Below are 27,117 nucleotides of genomic sequence, written 5' to 3'. Positions count from 1 at the left end.
TTCCGTGTGGTTTGTTTTGTGAATTGACAGCTATATTCCATTGCAAATAATAAAGGTGCGGGGTTCATCGACGTTTGCTTGTGTTGGTAGATCTTCAGCAAAATAAACATAAAAGAGAAATTTTGTAACCCGGCGAACCAAGCGGCGAGGGTTTGTGGTGCCGGTTGACTAATAGCCAGAAGCTAGGCAATTAACTGAAGGGCATAATCGTGGATGGCCAATGTAAATTGATTGGTACTGGCGATTTGCGAAAATAGTTAGTATACACGCTTCATGACAAATTTGTTGGCATATTGCGATCGCAAGTATTGTATCTGTATTCGCGATGTCGACACAATTTAGAGTAGAATTCTACTTTTCCCTACTGTGGAAAATATTTCTTCTAAAAGTTATTTGTTGACAGTTAACTAACACTAGCAGACATCGACTTCCTCCGCACCTTTATTAGATCCCATTTACTTTTGTCAGCTACACTGATAATAATTGTGTAGTAATACCATCAACATAAATCTGTTTGTCATTACTATGCACAAAAATAGTATTGCTAATAACCATATTGTCCCGTTCACCCTTAATGTTCTAAAGAAAAGCATGAATATTTTACTATTTCTACTATTCAGCATAGTCAGTTCAAAGACACATTGTTTTCCCGAAAACAATTCTTCACGCGCTGCTCGCTGGAACATTTCTGGCTTTTTTCGGAAAATTCTTCAATTTTTATTTATTTCCACCTGATCTAAATCTAAACTTGATATTTAGTTTAGCAATGGTAAGTTTGTAAACCAATGTGTGAAAGAATGAGAGTTATTAATGAATTTCAACTTGTTGCAGAAAATATAGTGTCAGATAATCCTCAAATAATATACGGAAGCTGGCTTATCCCATTTGGAGTGCGAAACTGGCAAACACCGCTGTTCCGTAAACATGATTTTCCGCTGTAAAGCATTTTCCAGCCGAAACGGACGATTTGAATGCTGCTTATGTTTTATGCCGCCAAGTGTTCCAGACCTTTCGGAGAACCTCTATTAGGAAGTGCACTGATCCCACTGATCCTCATAAGAAAAATGTGCCTCGGGTTCCAAATCGACAATTCGTATACTGATGCTGCCAAAGGGAGTGCGTGGACGGTGTCATTGGTCATTAGTTCCGGACCTTTTTGTCAACATATAGTTTATAGATTTGCGTAAAATTTCAGCATAATAAGGAGTGACATCACGATATAAATCAAATCAAATAAAATCAAAAAAACAAATCAACTAATTTTGTGTTATTATTTCATAACAGTTTCATCCGTCACTCCATGCATTTTACTATGGTATATTTTTTGCGGTTGGATTTACCATGTGCAAGAATGCTTTCACATAGTACAATTTGCAATAACATGGTCGAATCTATTACAATTTATCGCTGAATCCAGCATAGTAAATTTGAGAACAATCACAGTCGTTTTAAACATGAGCTGCGTTCTGCACAAATCAAGTGGTAAAATGTTTTTAATTTCACCCTTGATATGGTAAGTGTTACTATGGCGTTGTTTTCAGTGTAAGATCACTACCACACCGATAACAAGCTACCACTTCAACTCAGAAGAGGCTCTGTCGGCAATGAAGTTGACCGCTTGTATGGAAAAATGCCAGAGCTGCCAGTCTTCTTGATAAAGTGGTCTTCGCTTAAACCTTAACGTTAAAAATTCGGGTCTGAAAAGGTGAAGCCTGTAGTAAAAAATATAAATCATCTGTATTCTATATATTGCTGTTCCAGAGAAAACTTTCCTCTTTCCGGTTGAATATTAAAACTACCGCAGCTGTCACTTCATACTTTTTCTCTGTTGTTTGGCATGGCACTCTACGATGACAACGCCAAATACCAGGTTTTTGTTTCAGTGTGTCGTAGATCTACAGGCTTGCGATAGAACTTTGACAGATGCGGAAGAACTTTGCGGAATCCGTAAAATGGAAAATTTTGAAAAGATCCGCAATACCATGGCTTGAAACAAAAACGATTGCCATGTCCGAGTCGAAGCCCCCAAAATATCATAGCTAGCCATGACGAAACTATCATAATAAGGCACCGTTCATAAATTATGATCATTTCAATTTTCGGGTTCATCCTAAATCTAGGTTGTAACAGATTTCTCTACTATGCAGAATTTATAGATAAGCGATTTCAATAGAAAAAAGATATCAACGCAACTCATGGGAGACCCATTATTCTATTTGTCTTGACAAAATGCATGCTAAATAGCATGCTATTTACTTTTTTTCCTGGATTCGTTATATGTGGTAATTTATGAACAAATGTTAAAATTTTGTTTTATAATGATGAAAAATCGCATTTTATTCAAATAGCTCAGAATCTAATTTGCGGACGTTTGCGGACGGGTTTTCACGTGGAATGCTTAGTCCATATCTTGAAGTTACACCCAAGTGATTTATCTTTGCCGGATTAACTTTTCCTCTAAAGAAAAACATAAAAAATAGAGAAAATACTGATTTTCAAGTGGTCATCACCTGAAACATAAAATTTATAATTTGATCATAAACAAAATGGAGCCATATGGAACCATATGGAACAAAATGGAGACATACAATTATAATCTACTCATTGTGTACTAATAATAGCTTGTTGATAACATTTATGTTGTGTAAAAATCAGATTTTCCAAATACTCCACAAATAAAGTAGATAAAATCCAATTCAATATACCTCATTTTTGAGCCCTAATTATATTTTTTTACAAAGTTTTGGATCACTTCTGAAACAGCTATAGTATGCAGAATGTTTTTAAGTATCTAAAAAAAATATAAGAATGTGTAAATGTTGCAAATTTTTTTTTGGGTTTTGTCCACGAATTTGTTCTAGTTCTTCTGTGCGACGTGCAGCCATGGAACGAACCGAATGGAGAAAGAAGACTTTTATGTACTGCACAGGCTACTCCGGCCTTAGTCTGAGCAAATAAATAAATGATTATTTCAGATTGAAAGGAAAAATAAGATATTCATAAGTTCCGAGTCGTGGGTAGGACAAATTGGAAATGTCGATTTCTGGTTTAAGCTTTAGATCTAATCGATTCGCACAAATTCGTGGGTGTTACAAGCCTAAACTTTGGTATGAGAGTAGCATCACTTCCATCCGTTTCCACAAAGAACTGCATCTGTTACCACAGAGGTGCAGAGAGCTCTACGACCTCTCATAGTTGCCACGGGAGTTTTGGAGCTGTTAGTGTGCAAGGTATAACAGTAGGATTCGTTCAGGTATAAAATGAAAGACAGAAAGAACTTAGACAAACAGATCAGTAAAGGAACGAGCCTGCGATCGAACCCACGACCTCCTGTTTAAAGGCAGTAGCGGTTGCCGCAAGATCCATGAGTTTGTGTCCGGAATCGATGCACATTTTACCAATATTGCCGCTAAAAGCATACCAGTTACTGTCCCATGTCCATCCATGTCAATAAGAGACAGATATCCTTGCGGCAGCAACTTCATCAGCTCTAAAAATAATCAGGACTGGAAAGGATCTTTTCGGACAGAATACGGTACATAATTTGACAAATTCCGGTACATAATTTGGCAAATATTGTTTTTCCTAGATTGTGTAAGGATTGCTCAGAAGCATGACATACATCTTTGAATTCCTACGATTGTAAAACATTTTTACAAGCTTTCAGTAGAGGTCATGGATCACAGAAATTTGTATAAATATTCAATGGGTTCAATCACTAAATGATTGATATTTTGTTATCATCTATTATAAGTTATTGCAACTAGCGTTTTAACTTCGTTTTTAGTTGAATTTAAAGAATGACTTGTTAGATAGAGTTGTAAAAAAAACCTTCACGCTAAAAGTCCAGCGTACAACACATTTTGGATTTTAGCCTGTGGTATGAGTTATTGACAAACTATTAAATGATCGAGCCCGGATTGCTAAATGTTCGAAAACATCCTTGCTTTAGACATCCTGAGCACTATCGGGATTATAAAGCGACTAAAGTCCTGAAAAACATCTTTCAAACAAACTCTTTTCCTTCAGAATTCCAGAAACGTCTATGATTATTCTAAAGACTCCGATTAACTTTGAAATCACCATTTGATAACGCACAGATTCTTGCCAGTCAATGACTTCGTATGTTTTTACCATAATCATGGGTTGGACAATGCTTTGACTGTCCCACCCAGGCAAATTCATGCGTAGGACATGTCCTACTTGTACCACCAACTCCCGACGCCAGTGTTAAGGATGGAACAATAATACAATTAAGAACATAAGTAAATGACTTATTATTATTATTATCTTTATTAATGAGGTTTTCGGACCTGGACCGGTTCACCTCGCATGTAAATGACTCATTTGACCATTAAGCCAGGTCAAGATCATTAAGCAAGATCGATGCTTCCAGTGTCATCGCGATTAAACCGCGTTTAGATCGCTTGTTTCCCTGGCCACAGCTGTACAAAAAAATATGGTCCCCAACATGACATGAGCGAGAACAAAGCGTTTTATCAAGCCCCCTTGGTGGGGGCCGCCTATCCGAATCAGTTTTTATCTAACTTGTATACTGCCGCTAACCGCAAGTCAGACTTATCTGTATATGGCGCCCATATACAGATAAGTCTGACTTGCGGTTAGCGGCAGTATACAAATGCGATAGTTTAGTTATCGTAGCTTGTTATGATTCGAAGATGTTTTCACCTCTCTTTTATCGTTGTTCGTTTTCTATTGAGAGCGATTTCTGCAATCCCTGGTCTATAGCCTCAACAGGATAGGGTAAAATGCCCAATAGTGGACCCCCTAGTAGCGGAACTGTGCTCTTCCTGTCATAAGGAGTAGAAAATTTCAAAATATTCATTCTGCTTGATATCTAATAACAAGATCTGCATCTCCTCTTCACGATACATACACAACCCGAGCAAAGTCTGAAAACATAATGAGAGCATATAGAAAACATATTTTGATTTTGACATCAAATTGAAATCATAATTTGTTTTCAAATATGAATCATAATGATTGCTGTAGATTTCTAAATTGTATCATCTGACAGCAAACTGTGTACTAATTTTGTTATCAGAACCAATATCAAAATTAGTTTTCGATTTGCTCTCATCGATAGCAGGAATAGTTTTCGATTTGATGTCACAGTAAGATTTTTCTGCTGTAGATTTTGATCTTTTAACCGTTAAAACGACCAAAAGGATATCAACTTGAGTTATCAAAATTAGACGATTTCACAACAACAAAATCAGTTATCTATTTGCTCTCAAGCTTTGCTCGGGAAAACACTCAAATACACGACGTTATTCGTGGAAACTAACATTTTAAAGTCTGACTGAACACGCCCTATAGTAGATCCCCTGGGGGTCCATAATAGGAAATTGCTTCCCTATAGTCGACACTTCATTCGATTTTCGTGTTACGTTTCGGGACTTTCTTCTTCCCTATTGTGGACTTCCTCAAAATATTCCTATAATGGACACTCGTGTTTATTTTTATGTGGCCGGGGTTTCTCCCAAATCGCACCAAGCTCCACAATAACCATTTTGCTGCCCAAGCTTCCGTTCTACAGATTCAATTGATCACGAATTAACTGAGGATATCATATGGCAAACATACAAATGAATTGATATAAAATGATGCTCGTTTTCCCTTTTTCCCGTTTTCCCAAAATATTACAAGTTCGTTAAAAAGCTGTGTCACACTAAGGCGGAACCAAACGATTGAATCGAGAAAGGCATCGTTACCGCTAGGTGGATCAATCTTTTCAGGAACAAAACATTCTGTAAAACTATATTTCAGAAGCATTGATATTATAATCAACTAGCAGGCCCGACGAACTTCGTTTCGCCTAAAATTGATTAATTCTCTGATTAGTTCTTGAGTTATGCAGAAATTTATTTCCCATTTGTATGGGAGATCCCCTTTCCAGAAGGGGGGAGGTTCGAACCATTACAGAAATATACTTTCTCTTTCATTTCCTCCACATGCCAGATTTGGTTCTATGTGCTTGATTAATTCTCGAGTTAAGAACCCCTTTCCAAAGCGGGGAGAGGTCTCGAACCATCTCAAGAACCTTCCCCGGCCCCAAAAACCTTTGCATACAAATTTTCACGCCCATCGGTTCAGTAGTTTCCGAGTCAATAAGGTTCAGACAGACAGAAATTCATTTTTATGTATATAGATTATGATAATGTAAATTAACAATACTGCTTCATAGTTTCGTTACCATTCGAAATTTCAGCGAATTTGACTTATTACGCGTTTACTAGGATAATTCAACCCCGATACGTTGCTTGTTCTAAATCTCATTTAAGTGCTTACTGGTTGAAATTGTTTAAATTTGCGATGTTTCTCCCCAAAATATTCGGAACACAGGCAAAAGTGCAATGGTTGTTATGTCAACTATAAAATCATGGGCAGAATACTTATAATTTTTTTTCTTAGGTCAATTTCTTCACCTCCGCTTAGTGCTTAAACCTGGTTTAAACGTATGGGTAAGCACCGCTTACGAGTTAAGCGGAGGTGAAGAAAACGCCCCTTAGTCTTAAAGATTGGTTTATGAAACTAGCTGGCACACTTTTATTCCTATTACACTGTACCGCGACCTGGCCTAATTCCGCGCATTTCACCAAATAATGTGATGTCCACGATAGCCAGGTTCTGATTTTTTATAAAACCACTGTATTAGGCGATGGGCGGAATTAGAGTAGGTTACGGTACTGATTTTTGTTTAAGATTGATTGATGCACCTCAAAGTTAAAACGAACATTACTTTTCATCACAGACTTTGGTGTCTCAGCTATTAACGAGAAAGTCAATATCATCACTAGGTGAATAAATCAGGATTGTCGTATACACTGTTTCCGAGCATATTCTTCTTGATGATGATGTAAGGTATGGAAGCATCGTCATGAATAAGGTCCATTCTTTATGACGTGACATCGAAAAATATTATTTGGAAAGCTGCCCTCAGTCTCGACAAGTAATTCAACTGGCGTGGCTAGATTTAAGGATCTGCAATGTATGCGAAGACCCTTAGCTATGATACTTTCATAAAATAGATAGGTATGTTAATAAAAACTAACCTGTTTGGAAGGAAACAATCATTTGATCGACGGTTCTAAGTGTTCCGCACTGTAGTGATACTACTGTATCAAACTTCGATAAGATTTTTGGTATACATGCAACTTAAATTGAACGCGTATTATTATAATTATTATAAGAACTGAATACAAAATTGTAAACTATTAGAAATTGTGTTTTAGAAGTTGGCTCAACACGTCGATCGCTTGCTATCAAATAAAACAATAGACCAAACAGGACCTAAACTGTACAATAAATTGAGCTTACTGCGATCGTGTACGTGTACGTAGGTAGGTACGTAAGTGCATATACACTCTTTTAAGTTTGACGAGTGGCTGTCGCGGCAAAATGAAATGTGAATATTTTCAACCCCAAACCGTGTGTTCGTGTTCGTGAGAATTTTGTGATAGCCTTAGGGAACGTTCATTTATTATGTGACGCGTAGAGAAGGGAAAACAGTTTCGTGAAAAACGACGTTTATGTCAAACTAGTCGACCCGGTAGACGTTGTCCTGCATAGTAGGCGAAAATGCGCTTTCCGAACTGCCCATGCAAAGTTTCCATACGAATCTTAATTTTAGTTTTTCACGATTTGCTCAACTTTACTTGTAATTTTCGCATTAGGAAATATCATATAAACCCGTCGGGAAATATAACGAATGTTTCTGCTGAAGAAATGAAAAAAATCCATCCAGCCGTTTTCGAGTTATGCGGATACGAACACAGACCATTTCATTTTTATATATAAGAAGAAGAAGACTAGTCGACTCGGCAGACGTTGTCCTGCATAGTAGGCGAAAATTCGCGTTCTGAGCTGCCCATGCGAAATATCATAATTTTAGTTTTTCATAATTTCTCCACCCTTACTCGTGATTTTTGCATGAGGAAATATCATATAAACCCGTCGGAAACGATAACGGACATATCTACTGAAGGAATGGAGAAAATTCATCCAGCCGTTTTCGAGTTATGCGGATACGAACACAGACCATTTTATTTTTATTATATAGAAAAGACGGCTTTGGCAAGTTTTGTTCTATTATTGGCATGGGGGTTTTTGTCAACCAAATTTTATGAAATTTGGCCACAATATTCTTCGATATGCAAAGAATGTTTAGGCCAAATTTGAGCATAATCAGTCATAAAAAAAACCCCTGACAATAATAGAACAAAACCTGACAAATCCGTCATTCCCCCTATATATAAGATTTAAGGATGCTTCGTACAAAAAAAAAATGTAACAGGAAGGGTTAAAAATTGCTATTTTTGCGTTACGTATATAATGGGTATTTCCCAAGCTACTGCTACCCTCTTGGCTCTCAGCGCAGCGCGAAAACAAAATGTGTTGATGCTTTTATTTCACCCGGTAAGGCATACAGGAAAAGATATTTTAGTTACTACATAAAGATTGTCGCTGTCGTCGCTGTCCGGAACATCTTTTGCTGGCGAGGATAGGGGAGCTAAATGTCAAAGAAAGTAAATCCATACGATTTGACAGCTTGGTACCCAACATGTTCCGGACAGCAGAACAAAGGGAACCGAAGCGACAATCTTTATCTAGTAACTAAAATATCTTTTCATACAGGACGTCAATTTTAAAAAGTTTATTAAACCGATTTTAGCCGAAAATAGTTTCATTCGAGTTAGAAATTTCATTTAATTTTAGTTTAACAAGACTAAAGTTGAATTATTTTGATTAAAATAAAGCCAGGATCATCCACCTGGCGTTGACGATGCCTTTCCCGATTTAATCGATTGGTTTTGCCTTAGTGTGATACACATAATAAATAATTGCCTAAATTACAGCTCTTGCAAACGCTGTATACCCGAGCAGAGTCCGCTATCAAAATATTATCAAAATGATAACAAATTGAGTTTTTGATATCATAACTATAACATATTTTGATATAGAATTGCAGAGTACTCTAGCAAATATCATATTTTGATAACTGAGAATAATAAATAGAGTCCGTATTTTATAAACCGCATGAAAACATCTTTGAGGCCGTATACTTATTACGTGACAGCTTAAAGAGGGAGGAGGGGTCTGTAATTTTCATGTTCGTATGAATGAAAAGTTATTTGCAACAAAGTTAGGCCGTTACAAATATTTAATTAACTTTTTGTCCTACTGGTCTCCGTAAGGTCAAGGGGGGGATAATCTATATATCTTCTTCTTCTTCTTCTATATACATAAAAATGAATTTCTGTCTGTCTGACCCTTATAGACTCGGAAACTACTGAACCGATCGGCGTGAAAATTTACATGCAGAGGTTTTTGGGGTCGGGGAAGGTTCTTAAGATGGTTTGAGACCCCTCCCCCTTTTGGAAAGGGGGGCTCCCATACAAAAGGAACACACTTTTCTGCTTAACTCGAGAACTAATCAGAGAATAAATCAATTTTAGGCGAAACAAAGTTCGTTGGGTCTGCTAGTAAAAAATAAATATTAAAATGAAAAAAAAAAAAAAATTAAAAGACTCCTCGGATTTGTTTAAGAATATTTTGAAAATCCTCAAAATTATCCGAATTTTATTTTTTTGCCCCGTTAAAATATTATTTTTTGGCAAAAAAATCCGAGGGGGGGGGGCGACAAAATAGATTTTAAATATTTGTATCGGCCTTATTGAAGAAAATCTAACATTGGGAAAGGGCAGTTGAAAAATCCAGAAAAATATAATACATAATAAAATTACGATCCCTATCTTCTATATGAATAGAAATTATTTTTCGTTCAACGGTATATGAAGATTTTTCTTACGGATTGAAAAAATAAATTATAAACTCTATCTTTGAATTTTTGTTGATTTAAATTTATTTATTTTAATGTATATGAGTGTTGAACTTTCAAACTTTGTGTTCTAATTTCATAGTAATAGTAACGCAATGTCGAATGTTATCATCAATCTTTTTTAAACTTAACAAATGTCCTAGTTTATACCTACATAAACATATTTTCATAAATTTGATCAATTTCCAATTTTCGTCCAACAACGTAAACAGTGTTGTCCATGTCAGTGATTATTGTCTAAAAATTGTAAAAATTGATCATTTATTCTGATGTATGAGTCGTCATACCCTAAGAGTTTACAAGATTAATATGGTACATGATTAAATTGAAATCTGTCATGATAACTAAATTCTAATTTTGAAATATTCAGCTCACCTGTTTTTATGGAGGTGGAAATTGTAAATTTTAATCGTTCGTCATATTTTAACTTTACCGCTTTTTTAGGTACCAAATCCGTGAATGCCAATTTAGAACTATTGATGATTCTGATATTATTGCTTAAAATGACAAAACCTGTTAAGTTCATAATATATTTTTTGGATATTTGTACAACTGGGTGGTGGTTCCCCGTTCTATATTTTAGGATCATTCCATTTGCACTTTCATAAGGAAATAAAAAAGAATTCCAAAATGCTCAAAAGTTTCGTGCGCATGTTACTTTTTTATAATTTGCAGATCGACTACTTGAACAAAGGTAGGTATCTCCTGCACGACGATCATGCTGCAGCCATCAAAGTGGCTTCGAGCTACAAGAAGCTTATTTATTACGTGATAAGCAGAAATCGAGATAAAACTATTTTCTATTATCAGTTATCGAATAAGACTGATTAATAATGAAATAAAATAATTCAACACCAAAAGCCAAACTAATTTAGATATTTTTATTTTGATATCATCTCAAATAAATTAAAATAAAACAGGTTTTTTTTTTATATCAAGACAGGGCACACCGACCATCCCACCTTGACGCTCCCTAACTTGACTACCTTGGAGGCGTCCGCTGTAGATAGCCGAACCAATGCTACCTGTGTTCATGCCGGACCTTTCCGTAGCCGAACGGCTGCGGTGGGCGTCTCCACTTCACACTGTCACCGCAGTGCCGTGACGAGCTCTTCGACTTCGGTGATCTCGTCCAGGTCTATAACCCTTAGATTCACCTCCGTCGTGAGTGCCCTCACCTTGGCCGTCTCGCCCAGGACTTCCTCCGCCAACTTCTTGTAGGCGGCGCCCTTGCAAGACGCCCCACTTCAGCTCGAGGATCATCTCGCCCATCCGGGTACGTCTTATTCGACGTACGTCGCGTCGGCGCCGAGTTCACCGAGTTTGACGTCACTCCTCATCGCCTTCAAGACGTCCGAGTACCTAGCCTCGTCCGTCTTGATGACTAGGGCATCGCACCTGGAGCGATTGGCGCCTACCCTATAGACTTCTTGCTACCCTCATTCGCCTAGGCCTTCTTTTCGGCCCTTGACGTCTTCGGTTTCCTCTGCTCCGTTGGAGCAGTCACCCCCGATGTGCCCGCGAATACTTGAGCCTCAGTCTGGGTAGACTTCGGCACCATCGTCTTCGCTGGCACGCCCTCGGTCGATTCGACCTTGCCCGAGTCCGCGAATCCTTGGGCCTTAGTCTGGGTAGACCTCGACTCCACGGATTTCACGGGTTTAGACTTGGCCGTCCCCACCGTCCTCTCCAGCTTGACGTCCAACATCGACTTTCGAAGTTTCAGCAAGCTCCTCTTGAGGTCCTTACTAATATTATGCTTCGATGACGCAAAGTCGATAATGGCGTCTAGCTGTTTCGTCGCCACCTCGAAGGTCGAAAGCCCATCGTGTTTGCGGTTCATCGCCTCCACAAGCCATAGGCCGTCAATAACCTCTACCGGCGTTTTTTTAGCCGAGATGAAGGTTAAGTGACCCACGCTGGCGCTGCGCACTGAGCTGCCGACTATTGCTTCTGGCCTCCTAGGTGGAGACCTGAACAACCCACCTCTTGCGAAGGGGTTGTCGCCTACACTACTACCACTAGTTGAAGAATTGCCTTGGTTTTCCATTTTGGTCCCACGAGTTCCTCGGGAAAAGAGGTCCACCACGCCAGAGCCCAGCATGACGCGGTAAGGGACAATTACTGAGGAGGGTGCCCATTTACCCCACAGGCTCCGTTAAAGGCCTAGCTCATTATTTCACCCCCTGGCCATGCATCCCCTCGGCACGGGTCGCTTAACGCCTTGGGATTAGGGGTTAGGGACCATGGTCCCGGTCTAACTCGCAGTGGCCATGGGGAGGGGTCGTCAAGCCCTTGGACAAAGTCCCTGCTTCCCCCCTATGATATAGTGTATCTTGATGACAAAGTTCACACATCTAATTATCATATTGACAATAATGTATATTTTTTTTTAGAAATAACATATAATAATGCGTAAAAGGAAAGAGAAAAATACTTGAAAGGGAAACGCAATGAAAGAAACGGCCATATAAACACAGACAAACAGACATAACACATTGAACATTCACTCATCAAATTCATCGTCGTTCAAACACTAACGACATCTGTTGCTAATTAATGATTTGAGTGTATTACTTCTACGTGAAGTTAAACGATTTACAATGATATGGAAATACTAATATCATCTTCCAAACTTAGACGTACATATTCATGATAGAATTAGAGGCGAAAGTATAGAATTGATAGCTCCGTTAGGACACGGCAGGCATGAAGAATGTTTTTTATAGAAGTCGATTTGAAAGCGAGCGGAGAGCAATATTTGTGATGGCACATATCGCACGACCTTCCTTCTGCCAAGCTCCCGTATTCTTCCTTCCCCCTTCATGTCTGATCTGGAATGTTCCAGGGAACCGAGTGGAGTTATTTTTGTCCACCACGCGACTAAAAAGGCTAAAATATTGCTCATAAGGGGCATTAGGGCAAAACGAGGTCTTGCGGCTTCGTACGGTGAACTTAACCACATTTACACGATTCCCCAGAAAGCTCTACGATTTGTGGCAAAAAAATTTCAGCGCAATCCGCCAGTCCCGAACCGAGATATTGAATTTATTTGCGTTATGGACATTTTTTCAGGGTGGATACATTTTTCAAATCAATATCTTCTACATAATGTACATATTAACATATGAGTTTTCAAAATATTGAAAATAATGTCCAAGTCGGCTGGTTTAATACCCGGAATATAGGCAAATAACTTTGATTGAACTGAACCTGATTTGCGTGCTCTTGCTTACGCAATGCGGCCGGGTCTGAGCTTGACGACCGACTGGCAAATAGCACACACAACCTCACTTGATCAGTACAATAAATGCTGATGAAGAATGTGTATAGCCGCCAGACATTCTAAATACTCACGCTCCACTTTCATCCGTTAGATAGAAGCAATGCACTCTCCAATAGTCGAGATCTGCCCTGGCCACGTCCTTGCGAATGCTTAGGAAGGGGAAGGATGGTTAGTTGGACACCTACTTAAGATGGTTATACAAGAAAGCCACATATAGGCCATCTTGGAAACCACGTGCTTTTTCCAGTGATTTTTCAAGAGCACGAATTGAGAGAACTACAATGTCCATGGAGATGAAACATCCGTAGATCTTTTGCTTACTTATGCTAAACACTCGACTTTAATTGGCGGACTTCGTTCACCTGATCAGGTGAACCTTACGTGATTTCTACGTACTGGTTACGTGAATTTTTAGTGAAAGCTGCATGATATCAGGTAATCACTATATGGTTTGAAATATATTGCAAAATTGTTTTGTTTTAAATGAGTGCAAAATAAGTTTAGTTACTGCCCGCAGCCGTAAATAGGAGACCTCTTCGCGTTGTTGATGCATTTAAATGCATTTGATGCAGAATGATGTCTTTATCATTAGACAAGGAATATTGTCATTCGGTCATTGCGCATCGGAGTTATCGCCTCAACACTTTTGGAGAACAAATCAAAGTCACTGACGAATGTCGAATGAAATTTATCAAAAACTGCTGCTATTTCCGCTGTTGAACCCATCAAAAAATAGTCCACCCTTGGAAGCTAAAACCTGGAATAACAATTTTATACTAACGCTGCCGAAATACTGTAGCTCTAGACTTCATGTATCATCCATATCACTTTTCTACGAATCTTCTAAATTTCATGCGACTTCCGTCGACATTTTTTTTCCAAACAGGGAACTGCAGCAGCACTGGAAACTGTTTTACCTAAAATATCGCATACCTCTGGGAAGCCTAATTATGTTTAGGTTATGTGTCATTCATTCTTACTCAAGTCAAGTCACTTTCGTGTGAAAAGTATGGTCGATGAAAACCACATTTGTTTTCAGGTAAATCTGACGTGAATATTGTTTACAATACTGGTTTTCTGTAAATGCCGAAGCTGTAATCTCACTAACACAATCTCACTTTAGTTGTTTACGAGTACATACAAACACATTCACCAAGATTTTTAGTAAACGTTACGTGAATTTCAGGTGAACATTACTAACGTCACGTAGCAATCGTCGTTTGTTCAAGAAATATCAGTTACGTGATTTTTCACGTGAATATGACGTGATGATTATTTAGAGTGTACGACCGCTCATAGGGGCCCGGGAGGTTTTGGGATTGTGTGAAAGATTATAACAGTTGGAATCGTTGTTTTGGTAGAACGTGAAACACAGAAAGAACTAAGAAAAAAATTCAAGGTAGGAAATGGACGAGCCTGGAATTCAATCCACTGCTTCCTGCTTATAAGGCAGAAGCGGTAGCCACAAGACCACCGGGCTCGTCTTACATTTGTTTTTAAGTTCATATTGCATATAGGTGAACTGCTCCTTGAATTCATACCATGTACCCAAATCAAAACCATTCGAAAACATAGAAATGGTGCGCAAATTGTTTTATTCTTTTTGTGATTTTTTTTTTCAGCAGTGAGCACGACGGATAACAACAAAATGTAACACAAATTGAGCTTAAATTGCCTGTTTTGCGATTGTTATTGATATAGGAGCATGTTATTAAAATGGAACAGATACCCTAGCTGACTTTCAGTGTTTAGTACCCTTTTCCAGCATCTTCTAAGCTCAGTTGGCAGAAAATATTTCCAAATGATCATATGTCGATAACCTGTTTTTTTTTTATGGTTGACGTTTATTGTCTTGTTGTAGCAAATAACGAAGGGTTCTGAGAAAAATCCCATATGGGCTTCTAAGCAGCATCCGCTCAAGATTCTAAGAAACATCCACCCAAGATTCTGAGCAAATTTCTGTCGAGATTCTAAACAGAATCCGTTTGAAATTCAAAACATAATCCGTTTGAGATTCTAGTTAAGGTAACGCTTGAACGCCGCCGCACAGCAACCTGAAGAGACTCTAGAATATCGTCAACAATAACTGCTACCACCGCGATCTGCGACACGTCAGAGCAGGTCAGCGGCCTACCCCAACGGAGAGAAGTCAAGATGCCACTGTTACTAGAAGCTGCCGTGGGCTCCCAAGAAAGCAGAAAAAAGGTTTAGGTGCCGGATCGAAGGCTAAGTAACAACGAAGTAATAATGAATTTTTGGAAATAAATATGGATTTTAATTTATGACTGTCCTTTGTTTTCTAATAAAAATAATCTAAGTTGAGAAAACTCCAATTTTCAAAATCAAATCCATGCAAGGGACTGTAGGGGTAAAAAGTACACATTATCCTTCTATATGCGGAGTAAAAATTACACATTTTTTACTTGTATAAAAGGAGTAAAAATTATGCTAATTTTGACATAAAAGCTAAATGCTTTATATTGCCAAAAGAGTATAGTCTGTTTACCGTGTATAGCATATATTATTATTCTATAATAAACTATTTCAGTTGGTTCTTTGATGTTCCATGAAGAAGAAGAAGAAGCAGAAAGATGATAATCGAAAAATCGCAACGGGAAAGCATATGAAGAAACTTTTAAACTCTTCTCAAACATTCTAAGGGAACATCCATAAATTACGTAACGCTTTGAGGGGGGAGGGGGGGTGCCTGAAGTGTGACGATCCATACAAATTTTTTTGATGCTTCATACAAAAAGTGTGACATAGGGGGGAGGGGGGGTTGAAAATGGCCAATTTTTGCGTTACGTAATTAATGGATCTTCCCTAAGCGCAATTTAATTAGAAACGATAAACAGTACGGGGTTGGACTTTTCTTCTTCTGTATAATAAACAGATTTTTTTTATATGAATTTATATTTTGTGATATTACACTTATAAGGAAAGTCCAACCCCGTACTTCTTATCGTTTTGGTTGTAGGGCAATGCGCAGAAGACCAATCCCCAGAATCAGTTCCCCAGAATGGTACCGTGAGCGTGCCTTATTCTGCGCGGCTCCTAATTCTGCGCACTTTGACACTATAACATTTTTTAAAATTTTGTTTGCTGTTATTATTATATTTACTTACATGTCATCAAAAAGTTGGGAATTTATTGTTGTCATGGATACATAATAAAGCAATAAGTTAGCATTGATAACGGGAATATGAGGAAAAACAAAATCGGTAAAATCGAAAATGTCAAAAAATGGCCGCCATTAGCAGCAGTGCTAAAACGCACATAAACAATTTTTTCTCGAATTTGAGCAAAAAAAAAGATTTGGACTCATTTTTTTTAAAGCGAAGTGCAAAAGCAGATCATTTGTTGCTTTAATATGATGAAAATCGGCTTTCAGAGTGTAATCTCTATCTTATAGAAAGCATTTTATGTTGCGCAGAATATGGCACAAAATTTAATTTCTGTTCCTAATTGTGCGCGCGGAATGCATAGGTACAATAACCCTGGCTTGTCAACTCAAATTGAACGTAGCAACTGTTTGGGCATGCAAACATATTTCAAAATGCTAGAATAAAACAAGAAGAGCAAAAAAAAATGCGAAGATAGATTATCCGGAAAGAGACAAGGGATATCTAATACTTGGCCTACGCACCACATCTCCACTGAGCGTTTTTTAAACATCGAGGTATCTAATCTTAATGTGTATATCACGTGACTAGCACGTATAATTTTCCCTGAAAAATCGACATAATTTCCCACTCGAAGATTTCCTAGGTCGGACTGGCATTTCGACATTTGAGAAAATAGCACTTTGGGCAACATTAGCATTTATGTAAGACTGGTCTTATTATTCACGTTGGATTACATTTATTTCCATTCCATATAAATATCGGATTTGATCGGAATAAAAAATTGCCTTTTCATCAATGGCGAACTTTAGTAAACAAGGCAAAACAGTGACTTGACCCAGGACTTGACCATTGGCATGAACACAATAACTGATCTGGAAAGTTGTCTAACGGAAAAAATGGATCGTCGAAAGCAACTTATGTCAACGGCGAGCAATCGGATAATGGACTTGAAAAATGAATAAGATCTTTGTGCACATACATCATACACACATACACGCACACACAGGCATCATCTCAATTAATCACAGCTGAGTCAACTGGGTTTGGGCCTAATTTGCCAGGTCTTATATTAAAGTTTTGGAGTAGACGTTTTTTTCGTATACTTAGCGTACAAGAACGGTAAAACGTTGTAGTCAGATAGACTTTAGGAAACATGCATGGTACTAAAAACGTGCAAAAGTAATGATATATTTGTATAAATATTCAAAACCATTTCATGAGACAAAAAATACTCAAACTGAGTGTTTATTGTTGTGCGCAGAATTAGGAACATTGCGCGCAGAATATGGAACATTTCAAAATGTGTGCGCAGAATTAGGAACCATATGGCAATCCACAAATCGATTAATAATATATGTTCTTAGTCAATATAATCAAAATTTTAATGATTCATAGTCTTCCGTGGATTATAGTTACACAACTACTACATAAAGGTATTCATAAATCATTATGGTTTCTCGATAACAACGATTTTTTTTCAAAATTTTCTTAAATGCGCAGAATATGGTACCTCCACGGTATTTCCCAGAATTCCATTTCCCAGAACGACCAATTCTCCAGAATTATATTCCTCAGAATGCACCATTTCCCCGAAAAGAAATCCCCAGAATGACCCATTCCCCAGAAAAAAAAACCCGAATGACCCATTCCCTAGAAACCAAAAACCCAGAATGACCCGTTTCCCAAAAAAGGTACCAGTCTAAAAAACTATGTCTTTCACTGTCATTTATATAAATTAAAAATACTAGATACTATATTTCTATTCAAAAATACTTATATTGAAGCACGCATTTGCCCGGAATTAGGCAAAACAACATATGCTGCCATATAATAAGAAGGAACATATTGTCTATCCGGAACAAAGTTAGAACGCTTTTTATACCGAAGTTGAATTTTTCTCCAAATACAGGCAACATTCCCAACTTCGGAAGTAGTGCGCTGGATTCCCCTAAAGATGCGCTAAACAACCAATCAATTAGTTTGACAAATAAAACTTCGGAAGAAAGTTCGGTTCGGAAGTCCCGACTTCCGAATTCAAAGTGCTACGCCGGCAATATAATTCATTATGTTCATTGTTCATATTGGAGGAAGCCAATATGCCATAATGCCGTTAGGTATAATGCCATTTGGCATAACGACTTAAATGTCTAAAGGCCATTTGGCATAATTTGTTGGGTACCTCGAGGCCATTTGGCATAATCGTTGAAAAGAGTATCAAATGCAATGGGTCGTAAGATTATATGAATTCCATTTTTAGAAGTATGTATTTACCTAGAATAAGACAAAAAAGTAGATGACTCCTTCTTTAAAAGTACACATTTGCCCGAAATAAGGCAAAAGAGTGGATGATTCCTTTTTTAAAAGTATGCATTTGCCCGGGATGATGGCTCCTTCTTTAAAAGTATGCATTTGCCCTAAAAAGGCAAAAGAATAGATGACTCCTGTAAAAGTATGCATTTGCCCGGAAAATGGCAAAAGAGTAAATCACTCCTTCAAAAGTATGCCTTTTTTCGAAAGAATGCAGAAGACTAGATGATAAATTTTTCAAAAGATCGCGAAAGTCGAAACGTATATGATTTCTTTTCTACGCATAAGAACGGAATAAGACAAATGAGCTGATGATTCCATCTTTTAAAGCACACGATTTCTAATTATAACGAGAAAGCATGCACGCATTTGGTTGGAAGAAATCTAATGAGTAGATCATTCCTTCATTCAAAGTACGCATTTGAAAAAAAACTTTAAAAAATCACATTTTTCAGGAATGCCAAACGGACTTATTCCAAACGGTATTATTCCAAATGACATTATGCCATTTAAGGTAGCCCCGTTCATATTTAGTATTAATACGAACTTTTTTTTGTGGTATTTAGTCTAATCTAGGAAATGGTGCATTCTGGGGAATGTCTTTCTGGGGAATGGTTTTCTGGGGAGTAGTGCTTCCAGGGGAATTAATTTCTGGAGAATCACTTTCTGGGCAATGGGTTTCTGGGGTATGACATACAATCATCTATTAATTAAATTCCTTTTAAAAATATTGAGAAGAGTTTTAAAAACTTCTTCACATGCTGTCCGGTGGAGTTTTTTTTCGATTACCATCTTGCTGCTTATTCTTCTTCATGCAACATCAAAGCGCAAATTTTTATTATCTGACGTACTTACATGTTTCACTATGGATCTCCTGTACAGGCTCGCAACAGTGTTGGTGGTAAATGCTTCATATTCCATCTCCATTGCAATATCTTCAAAGTCTTTGTACACCAGCTCATGCTCCGGTGGATCAGTGTCTTTACATGCTTCGACATTCGTTTTAAGTAGATCAGCCAACATGGTTAAGTTGCTTTCGCGGGAAGCAATCGTCAGTCCGTTGACCTTAACTGTAGTTTGCAGTGCGAATTTAACCCGACTGATGGATGCGGATTTGTGCATTTCTAATTCCTTAGCGGCAGAAGCTTTTCTTAGAGCAAATTGCTTTTGAATTAATAATTCCGATTCCCGTTTGGCGCGTTGCTCACGTAACCCTTCATCGCCCTCTCCTTCCTCGGCCATATAAGCTTCCTCGAAGCCCTTGCGACCACCTTCATATAAATCCGAACAGTCGTCATCGTACCCGATTATAGTTTTCAGTTTTCCAGAAACCGATAATTTTTGGAACGTTTCGATGGCTTTTTCAACCTTTTTCGGGTTACTACAAACATCGCACATGTTTTCGCAATCGGGTGGGTCATCGCCAAAAAAATCCGAAAATAGTCTATGTCGACAGTTTGCCGATTCGCAGTATTGGACGATTTTTTCAAAATTCTTCACAGCCAGTTTAGCCTTTTCCTCCTTTGATGAGCCTTTAGTTTTCTGCAGATCTTGCTGCAGAAGGAAGTCGATCGATTTGCACTGATCTCGACAGTGATACACGCGACAGAAAGATTTCTTCCCATCGCGACCCGCTCGCCCGGACTCCTGATAGTACGAAGCCACACTCTGTGGAATGTCCCAGTGAATAACAAATCGGACGGAACCTTTATCCACACCCATTCCGAAACTGATTGTGGCTGAAATAGCGGCATATTTACCGTCCATCCAGTCTTCCTGTACGGCAACGCGTTCAGATTGTTTTAAACCTGCATGGTAAGCCGCAGTTTTGAGGCCAAGCTTCGTAAGGCTGTTAGCTACCCGTTCCGTCGTTTCACGTGTGCGGCAATAGATAATACCGCATGCCTTTTTGCTCTGAAAAAAAAAATATTGATTATAATAAAATGTATTTTTTAACTAGTTTGTTTTATTAGCGTCGGTGACAGAGCAGAACGAGGAGTTGGCTTCATGGTGATCAGGAAGCAGATGAAGCGTTTTATCCGGTGGGAGCCGATAAGTGACCGCATTTGCGTGTCAAGAATGAAGAGCAAATTCTTCCTGATCAGCATTTATGCCCCAACGAACGATAAGCCTGATGACTTGAAGGATGAGTTCTATGAGAGCCTTGATGAGGCGTACGGAGAGCGCCCAACACACGATATAAAGATTGTCATCGGGGATGCAAATGCGCAGATCGGAAGAGAAATTTTCTGTTTCCCTGTCATTGGTACGGAAAGCCTTCATTCCGCTACCAACGATAATGGTCTGCGACTTGTAACCTTTGCTGCTGCTAGAGGGACGGCAATAAGCAGTACCTACTTCGCCCGTAAGAATGTCTGCAAAAAGCATCTGGCAACATCCGAGTGGAGACACTTTCTCACAGATAGACCACGTGCTGATCGACGGACGATATTTCTCGGATGTTATAGATGTAAAGTCTTTCAGAGTTCCAAACATTGAATCGTATCACTACCTTGTAGTTCCAAAAATTCGGGCGCGACTTTCCAGCGTCACGAATTCACGAAACAACAAAACGATGCGTTTCAATATCCAACGCTTGTCAGTTGAAGGAGTTGCTGATCAGAAGAACCAGAAGCTGGACGAGCGGATTGGAGATGCCACCGGATCTGGCGACGTCAACAGATTGTGGGAAAATATCCACGAAGCTGTGACTACAACAGCGCAGAAAGTGTTAGGCACTGTACAGCGACGCCAACGAAATGGTTGGTTTGATGAGGAGTACCAGCGAGTGACGGACGAGGAAAATGTTGCTAGGAGTCGAATGCTAGTGGCTCGTACCCGTTCCAACAGAGAGCGGTACAGTGTAGCAGGGGCAGAAGAGAAACGAATCCACAGCAGAAAAAAAAGGCAACACGAAGACATGGCGCGCGACATAAGACTGCGCCAGTGCCCGCCATGTGCAATGACCGAGATGGGAATTTGCTAACAGACTAGCAGCCAGCCAGGCAGCCAGGTGGAAGGAGCACTTCGAAGATTTTTTGAACGGTGAAAATAAAGGTATATTAAGTAGCAAAATGGACATAGTCGGTGACAGTCAAGCTTTGCAACCACCAACGCTGGACGAGGTTAAGAAGGCTCCAAACGAGCTTAAAAACAGTAAAGGTGCTGGGAAGGACGAGATCCCGGGCGAGCTTCTCAAACACGGAACCACGACATTATCCAGACAATATGGGAGGATGAAGAACTGTTTGCCGGCTGGTTAGATGGCCTCGTATGCCCAATTCATACGAAAAGGGCTTCTTCTTCTTCTTCTTATTGACATTACATCCCCACACTGGGACAGAGCCGCCTCGCAGCTTAGTGTTCATTAAGCACTTCCACAGTTATTAACTGCGAGGTTTCTTAGCCAGGTTACCATTTTTGCATTCGTAATATCATGAGGCTAACACGATGATACTTTTATGCCCAGGGAAGTCGAGACAATTTCCAATCCGAAAATTGCCTAGAACGGCACCGGGAATCGAACCCAGCCACCCTCAGCATGGTCTTGCTTTGTAGCCGCGCGTCTTACCGCACGGCTAAGAAGGGCGCACGACGAAAAGGGCACATACTAGATTGTACCAATTCAAGAGGGATCACTCTTTTGAACTCGGCGTACAAAATCCTGTCGCGTATCCTGTTTAACAGACTGAGACCGCTTGATGAGTCCTCGTCGGCAAATACCAGGCAGGTTTTCGTGAGGGCCGATCAACGACGGACCAGATGTTTAGCCTGCGGATGATCCTTGATAAATTCCGGGAGTACAACTTGCAGACTCACTATCTGTTCACTGATTTCAAAGCAGCGTACGATTCAGTGAAAAGAAATGAGCTGTGGTTGGTTCCCTGGGAAGCTTACCAGACTGATCAAAGCAACGGTGGATGGTGTGCAAAACTGTGTGAAGATTTCGGGAGAACACTCCAGTTCGTTCGAATCGCGCCGGGGACTAAGACAAGGTGATGGACTTTCGTGCCTGTTGTTCAACATTGCGCTAGAAGGTGTCATGCGGAGAGCCGGGTGTAACAGCCGGGGTACGATTTTCAACAGATCCAGTCAATTTATTTGTTTCGCGGATGACATGGACATTGTCGGCCGAACATTTGCAAAGGTGGCAGAACTGCACACCCGCCTGATACGTGAAGCAACAAAAGTTGGACTGGTGGTGAATGCGTCAAAGACAAAGTACATGCTTGTGGGCGGAACCGAGCGCGACAAGGCCCGCCTAGGAAGCAGTGTTACGATAGACGGGGATACTTTCGAGGTGGTCGAGGAATTCGTCTACCTCGGATCCTTGCTAACGGCTGATAATGTTAGTCGTGAAATACGAAGGCGCATCTTCTGTGGAAGTCGGGCCTACTACGGGCTCCAGAAGAAACTGCGGTCAAAAAAGATTCGCCACCGCACCAAATGTGTGATGTACAAGACCGGTTGTCCTCTACAGACATGAAACATGGACAATGCTCGAGGAGGACTTGCAAGCACTCGGAGTATTCGAGAGACGGGTGCTTAGGACCATCTTGGGTGGTGTGCAAGAAGACGGTGTGTGGCGGCGAAGAATGAACCACGAGCTCGCCTAACTCTACGGCGAACCCAGTATCCAGAAGGTAGCTAAAGCCGGAAGGGTACGATGGGCAGGACATGTTGCAAGAATGCCAGACAACAACCCTGCAAAGATGGTGTTCGGTTCCGATCCGGCAGGTACGAGACGGCGTGGAGTGCAGCGAGCGAGATGGGCAGACCAGGTGCAAAACGACTTGGCGAGCGTGGGGCGTATTCGAGGATGGAGAGATGCGGCCTCGAACCGTGTATTGTGGCGTCAAATTGTTGATTCAGTATTATCTGTTTAGATGTAGACTAAATAAATGAATGAAATGAGCTGTGGCAGATAATGTCCGAACATGGTTTTCCGGCGAAACTGATTAGACTGATACGTGCAACGCTGGATGGCTCGAAATCAAGTATTCGGATTGCAGACGAAGTGTCAACCTCGTTTGTGACCTTAGACGGATTGAAGCAGGGTGATGCACTTTCGAATTTATTGTACAACATTGCACTCGAGGGCGCTATTAGGAGATCTGGCGTGCAGAGGAACGGCACTATCATCACACGGTCGCATATGCTCCTGGGATTTGTGGACGACATCGACCTTATTGGAATCGATCGCAGGGCAGTAGTGAAGGCTTTTGTCCCACTGAAGAGGGAGACGACGATGATAGGCTTAACCATTAATTCTACCAAGACAAAGTACATGGTGGCAGGTAGAGATAGAGGAAGACCTAGTGGAACGCTTGTGACATGTAACAATGAAGTTTCCCGTGAGGTGAAAAGACGTATTCTGCCTATAACCGCATATGAGTCCCATATGAAAAAATAGCAAATCGAGAAAACGACAATTTAAAAGATTATCAATATTTTCTTCAGCGTTGCTTGATTGAAATGTTGTTCAAACATTTTTCACGCCAGTGTGGTGTAAAAATATGTATATTTTACTATGCCTTGCATTATTAAAATGATTTTTGCTTATTTTTACGAAAATAATCCGTGGGACAGTATATGCGGTTACTTTGCCTGTTGGAAGAGAAAGTAATCGCATATCCTGTCCAACTATGTTGAATTCTGTAGGAAATTACATCAAGAATTACGTTTTAGTAGGAGGTTGAGGGTTCGGCGACCGGCGTTTTTCGATCGTCCGTAATCCGTTTTTTTGGCAATATGGACAATGTTGGGTATCAAAACCTTTAAAGCCACACACTAGACACATCAAACCTTTATAGCTGCGACATTGGTCTAGAGTATGGTTCGTTTGCCTGCAGAATAGGCATTCTTGATCTCGTGGTGGCCTATAGCCCTCCACTAGGTAATCTAGGGTTCGTTTAGGTCTCGAGCACCCCTCGCCGGGGTTCTCTGATTTTCCGGACTGATTAGGAAGGGTTGGTGTCTTAAGCTCAATTTTGGAATTTACATTCCTCTTGTTAGCGGTGTTCCCACTCTCTTTAAAGCTATTCTTTTCTTGTGGTTTAAAGTTATTTGAGTAACGACAAGATGGTTTCTTCTCATCTCGATTTAGATTGCCTAAGGACACTGCATTCGATGATTTCTCAGTATCAAACATTTTCGAGAAAAGCGAAAAGTTCGAAGCGTCTATTAGGTGTCCTGCGTCGAGCAACTCCGAAAGGTTAGCTATGGGCTTCCACAGTAAAGCCTTCTTGTAATCATGTCGCATGTTTCTGCGTACTACATCCAATTTTTCCCATTCCCCCATAGGGTTACTCATGGAACGGAACATGCTATCCATTTCGTAGAAAAATTCCTGAAATGTTTCATTCCGGGCTTGTCTTCGTTGGTATATCCTTGCTCGAACTAGCGAATCTAGCTCGGGATGTACAAAAGCTTTTCGTAACTCAAAAACTAAATGTGTCCAGTTCGCTAATCGACTAGTTGACCGCATAGACATATACCAGTTTAGCGCTGGCCCAGTGAAAAGGTGGAAAGCAGAATCGAAAAGCTCTGCCTCTGACACATTCTCAGACAATGCCAGTTGCGAAACCAGGTGAAGGAATTCGTTCAACTTTAGTCCCTGGTCTGTGCCAGCGTATTTGGTCAACTTCCATTTCGATACGGGTAGTGATTTTCGGTTATACAGCCTTGGGGTAGTGTCCACCACTCTTTGAGGAGGACATACCAACGGGTCACTCAGCTGGTTGGCGACTAAAGGTCCGGTTGCTGTGACATCCACATTCGTTGGTAACTGACCCGCTGTAGTAACTGTTGTCAGTCCAGGTATTGAACAGTGTACCCAACCGGGCGCATTGTTCAGTACGGGGTTCGGCAGTGAACCTGGGAAGGGAGGCCTTCTTTGGCTTCCAGCTAAAGTTTCGGGTTGAGTTAAGCTAAACGAGTTATGGGATCGTTCGCTACACCCGTAAGGTACCATTTTCCATGAATTATATGGCCACCCAGAATTGGATGGTATTTGGTCACCTGGTAATGGAAAATTTGATGTTGTTACTGATTGGATAGAAGTACTTATAGGTTGTGCAGTAGAAGTCCCGGTGGGGACTGGGGTCCAGCTATACCCAGCACCAGGGTTGATAGATGAGGCCAGCCTTGGGACCGTATTTGTATGGGTTGGGTTCGTAACGGTATTCATTACTGGGTACATACCTGAGTGGGCAACATAGGGGTTTGCCCCAGTAGGGTTGGTGAAGTTTGAGTCACCGAACTGATATGTACATGTCTGTGTGTTTTGTGGTAAGAAATTTGGCTCTGTAAAACGCACCTGCCTTGAAGCCATTGGGGTGTTTGATATAGTTTGTTTTGGAATGGTTCCTGTGTAAGTCGAATGATTCGAAACTGTTGGAATGTTCGCCACCCCAAAATTAGAAATTGAGTGTTTCGTGTAATTTTCTTTGAACATTCGCAACAGATATAATTCGTGTTCAAGCATTAACATACCTTGCTTGAGATCTACTGACTCTATTTCAGTGGAATTTACTAAGCCTAGCCTTTGCAATGAACCTAACAAATCTTCATCTATTTCGACCGCACCAGCGTTTGATGCTTGGTTAGCTGTCGCTTGGTTTTCGGTGAACAGCCTCTTGAGCCCATTGTCCACTTCCTGGCGCTTTTGATAGAAAAAATCTCTTAAATATGATACTACTTTCTCTATCATTTCGTCTACCTCAGTTGCCTTTTCTGGCTCAGTGAATTTTCTTAACAGTTTCATTCGATTTCCCAGATGCAGTAATGAAGACTGACATCTGGGAGGCAAGTCCTTAATGGAGTTCTGTATTGTGCTTTCAATCCCTAGAAGCTTGAGTTCACAAGCCTTTAGTTCGTCTTGCGGTTCTCGCTTCCAAGAATAATCTTTAGGACCATTCAGTTTTTCCAGCTTTAGTGTCTCTCTCAAAGCGCGTCGCTTCCTCGACATAGACTCCCCATCTACAAAAACGATATCGCGAACCTCCAATTCAAAATCTAGTTCGTCTTCATTCAAATGATCCACACGGATGTCAAAAAACCACTTCCCTATCTCCTCTTCATTGAACCTGCTTTCCTGTGCCATTTTCTGTATAGATTTTATTCCAGTTCAATAAGTAATTCAATAGTCTTAAATTTAGTTTTGAAATATATACAGTTTATACTTAAAATATTCTAATTCAATTTAGTTCAGTTCGATATATTCTAGTTCAATTTCAATTCTTAAAGCAAAAAATAGGAATAATATAAAGCAACAATTTAATAAACTACAATGCGGAGAGATTCAGGTGAATTCACGTTCTTATAGGGGTGACTCGGACCGGTAAGAGCACCGCAAGGAGATCAAACAAACCTTAACCGTTTTCCCAGACGTTCTCTGCACTGACGTCACCAAGAAGTCCTCCCGCTTAACCAACGAAATAGCGTTCGTGGGTCGCCCCGAGCAGGCATAAAATATTCTGAGCTTGAGTGAAGAATATTTTCTTATTAGGTTGGATCGCCAATTGTAACTGCTAGTG

The 27,117-nt window shown here is 39.9% G+C and overlaps 1 protein-coding gene across 1 annotated transcript in view; it reads right to left on the bottom strand.

The window, feature by feature from the left end:
• LOC134225750 (ATP-dependent DNA helicase Q5-like) overlaps positions 1 to 27,117 on the bottom strand; it is a 66,105-nt gene that overhangs the window by 33,940 nt on the left and 5,048 nt on the right. Inside the window, 1 exon segment of the mRNA XM_062706094.1 lies at positions 19,436 to 20,494. Within this exon segment, the coding sequence (XP_062562078.1) occupies positions 19,436 to 20,494 (1,059 nt within the window).

The sequence above is a fragment of the Armigeres subalbatus genome, chromosome 3 (assembly GCF_024139115.2).
Source record: "Armigeres subalbatus isolate Guangzhou_Male chromosome 3, GZ_Asu_2, whole genome shotgun sequence".
NCBI lineage: Eukaryota > Metazoa > Arthropoda > Insecta > Diptera > Culicidae > Armigeres > Armigeres subalbatus.
This window is presented reverse-complemented; position numbering and strand designations above follow the sequence as displayed.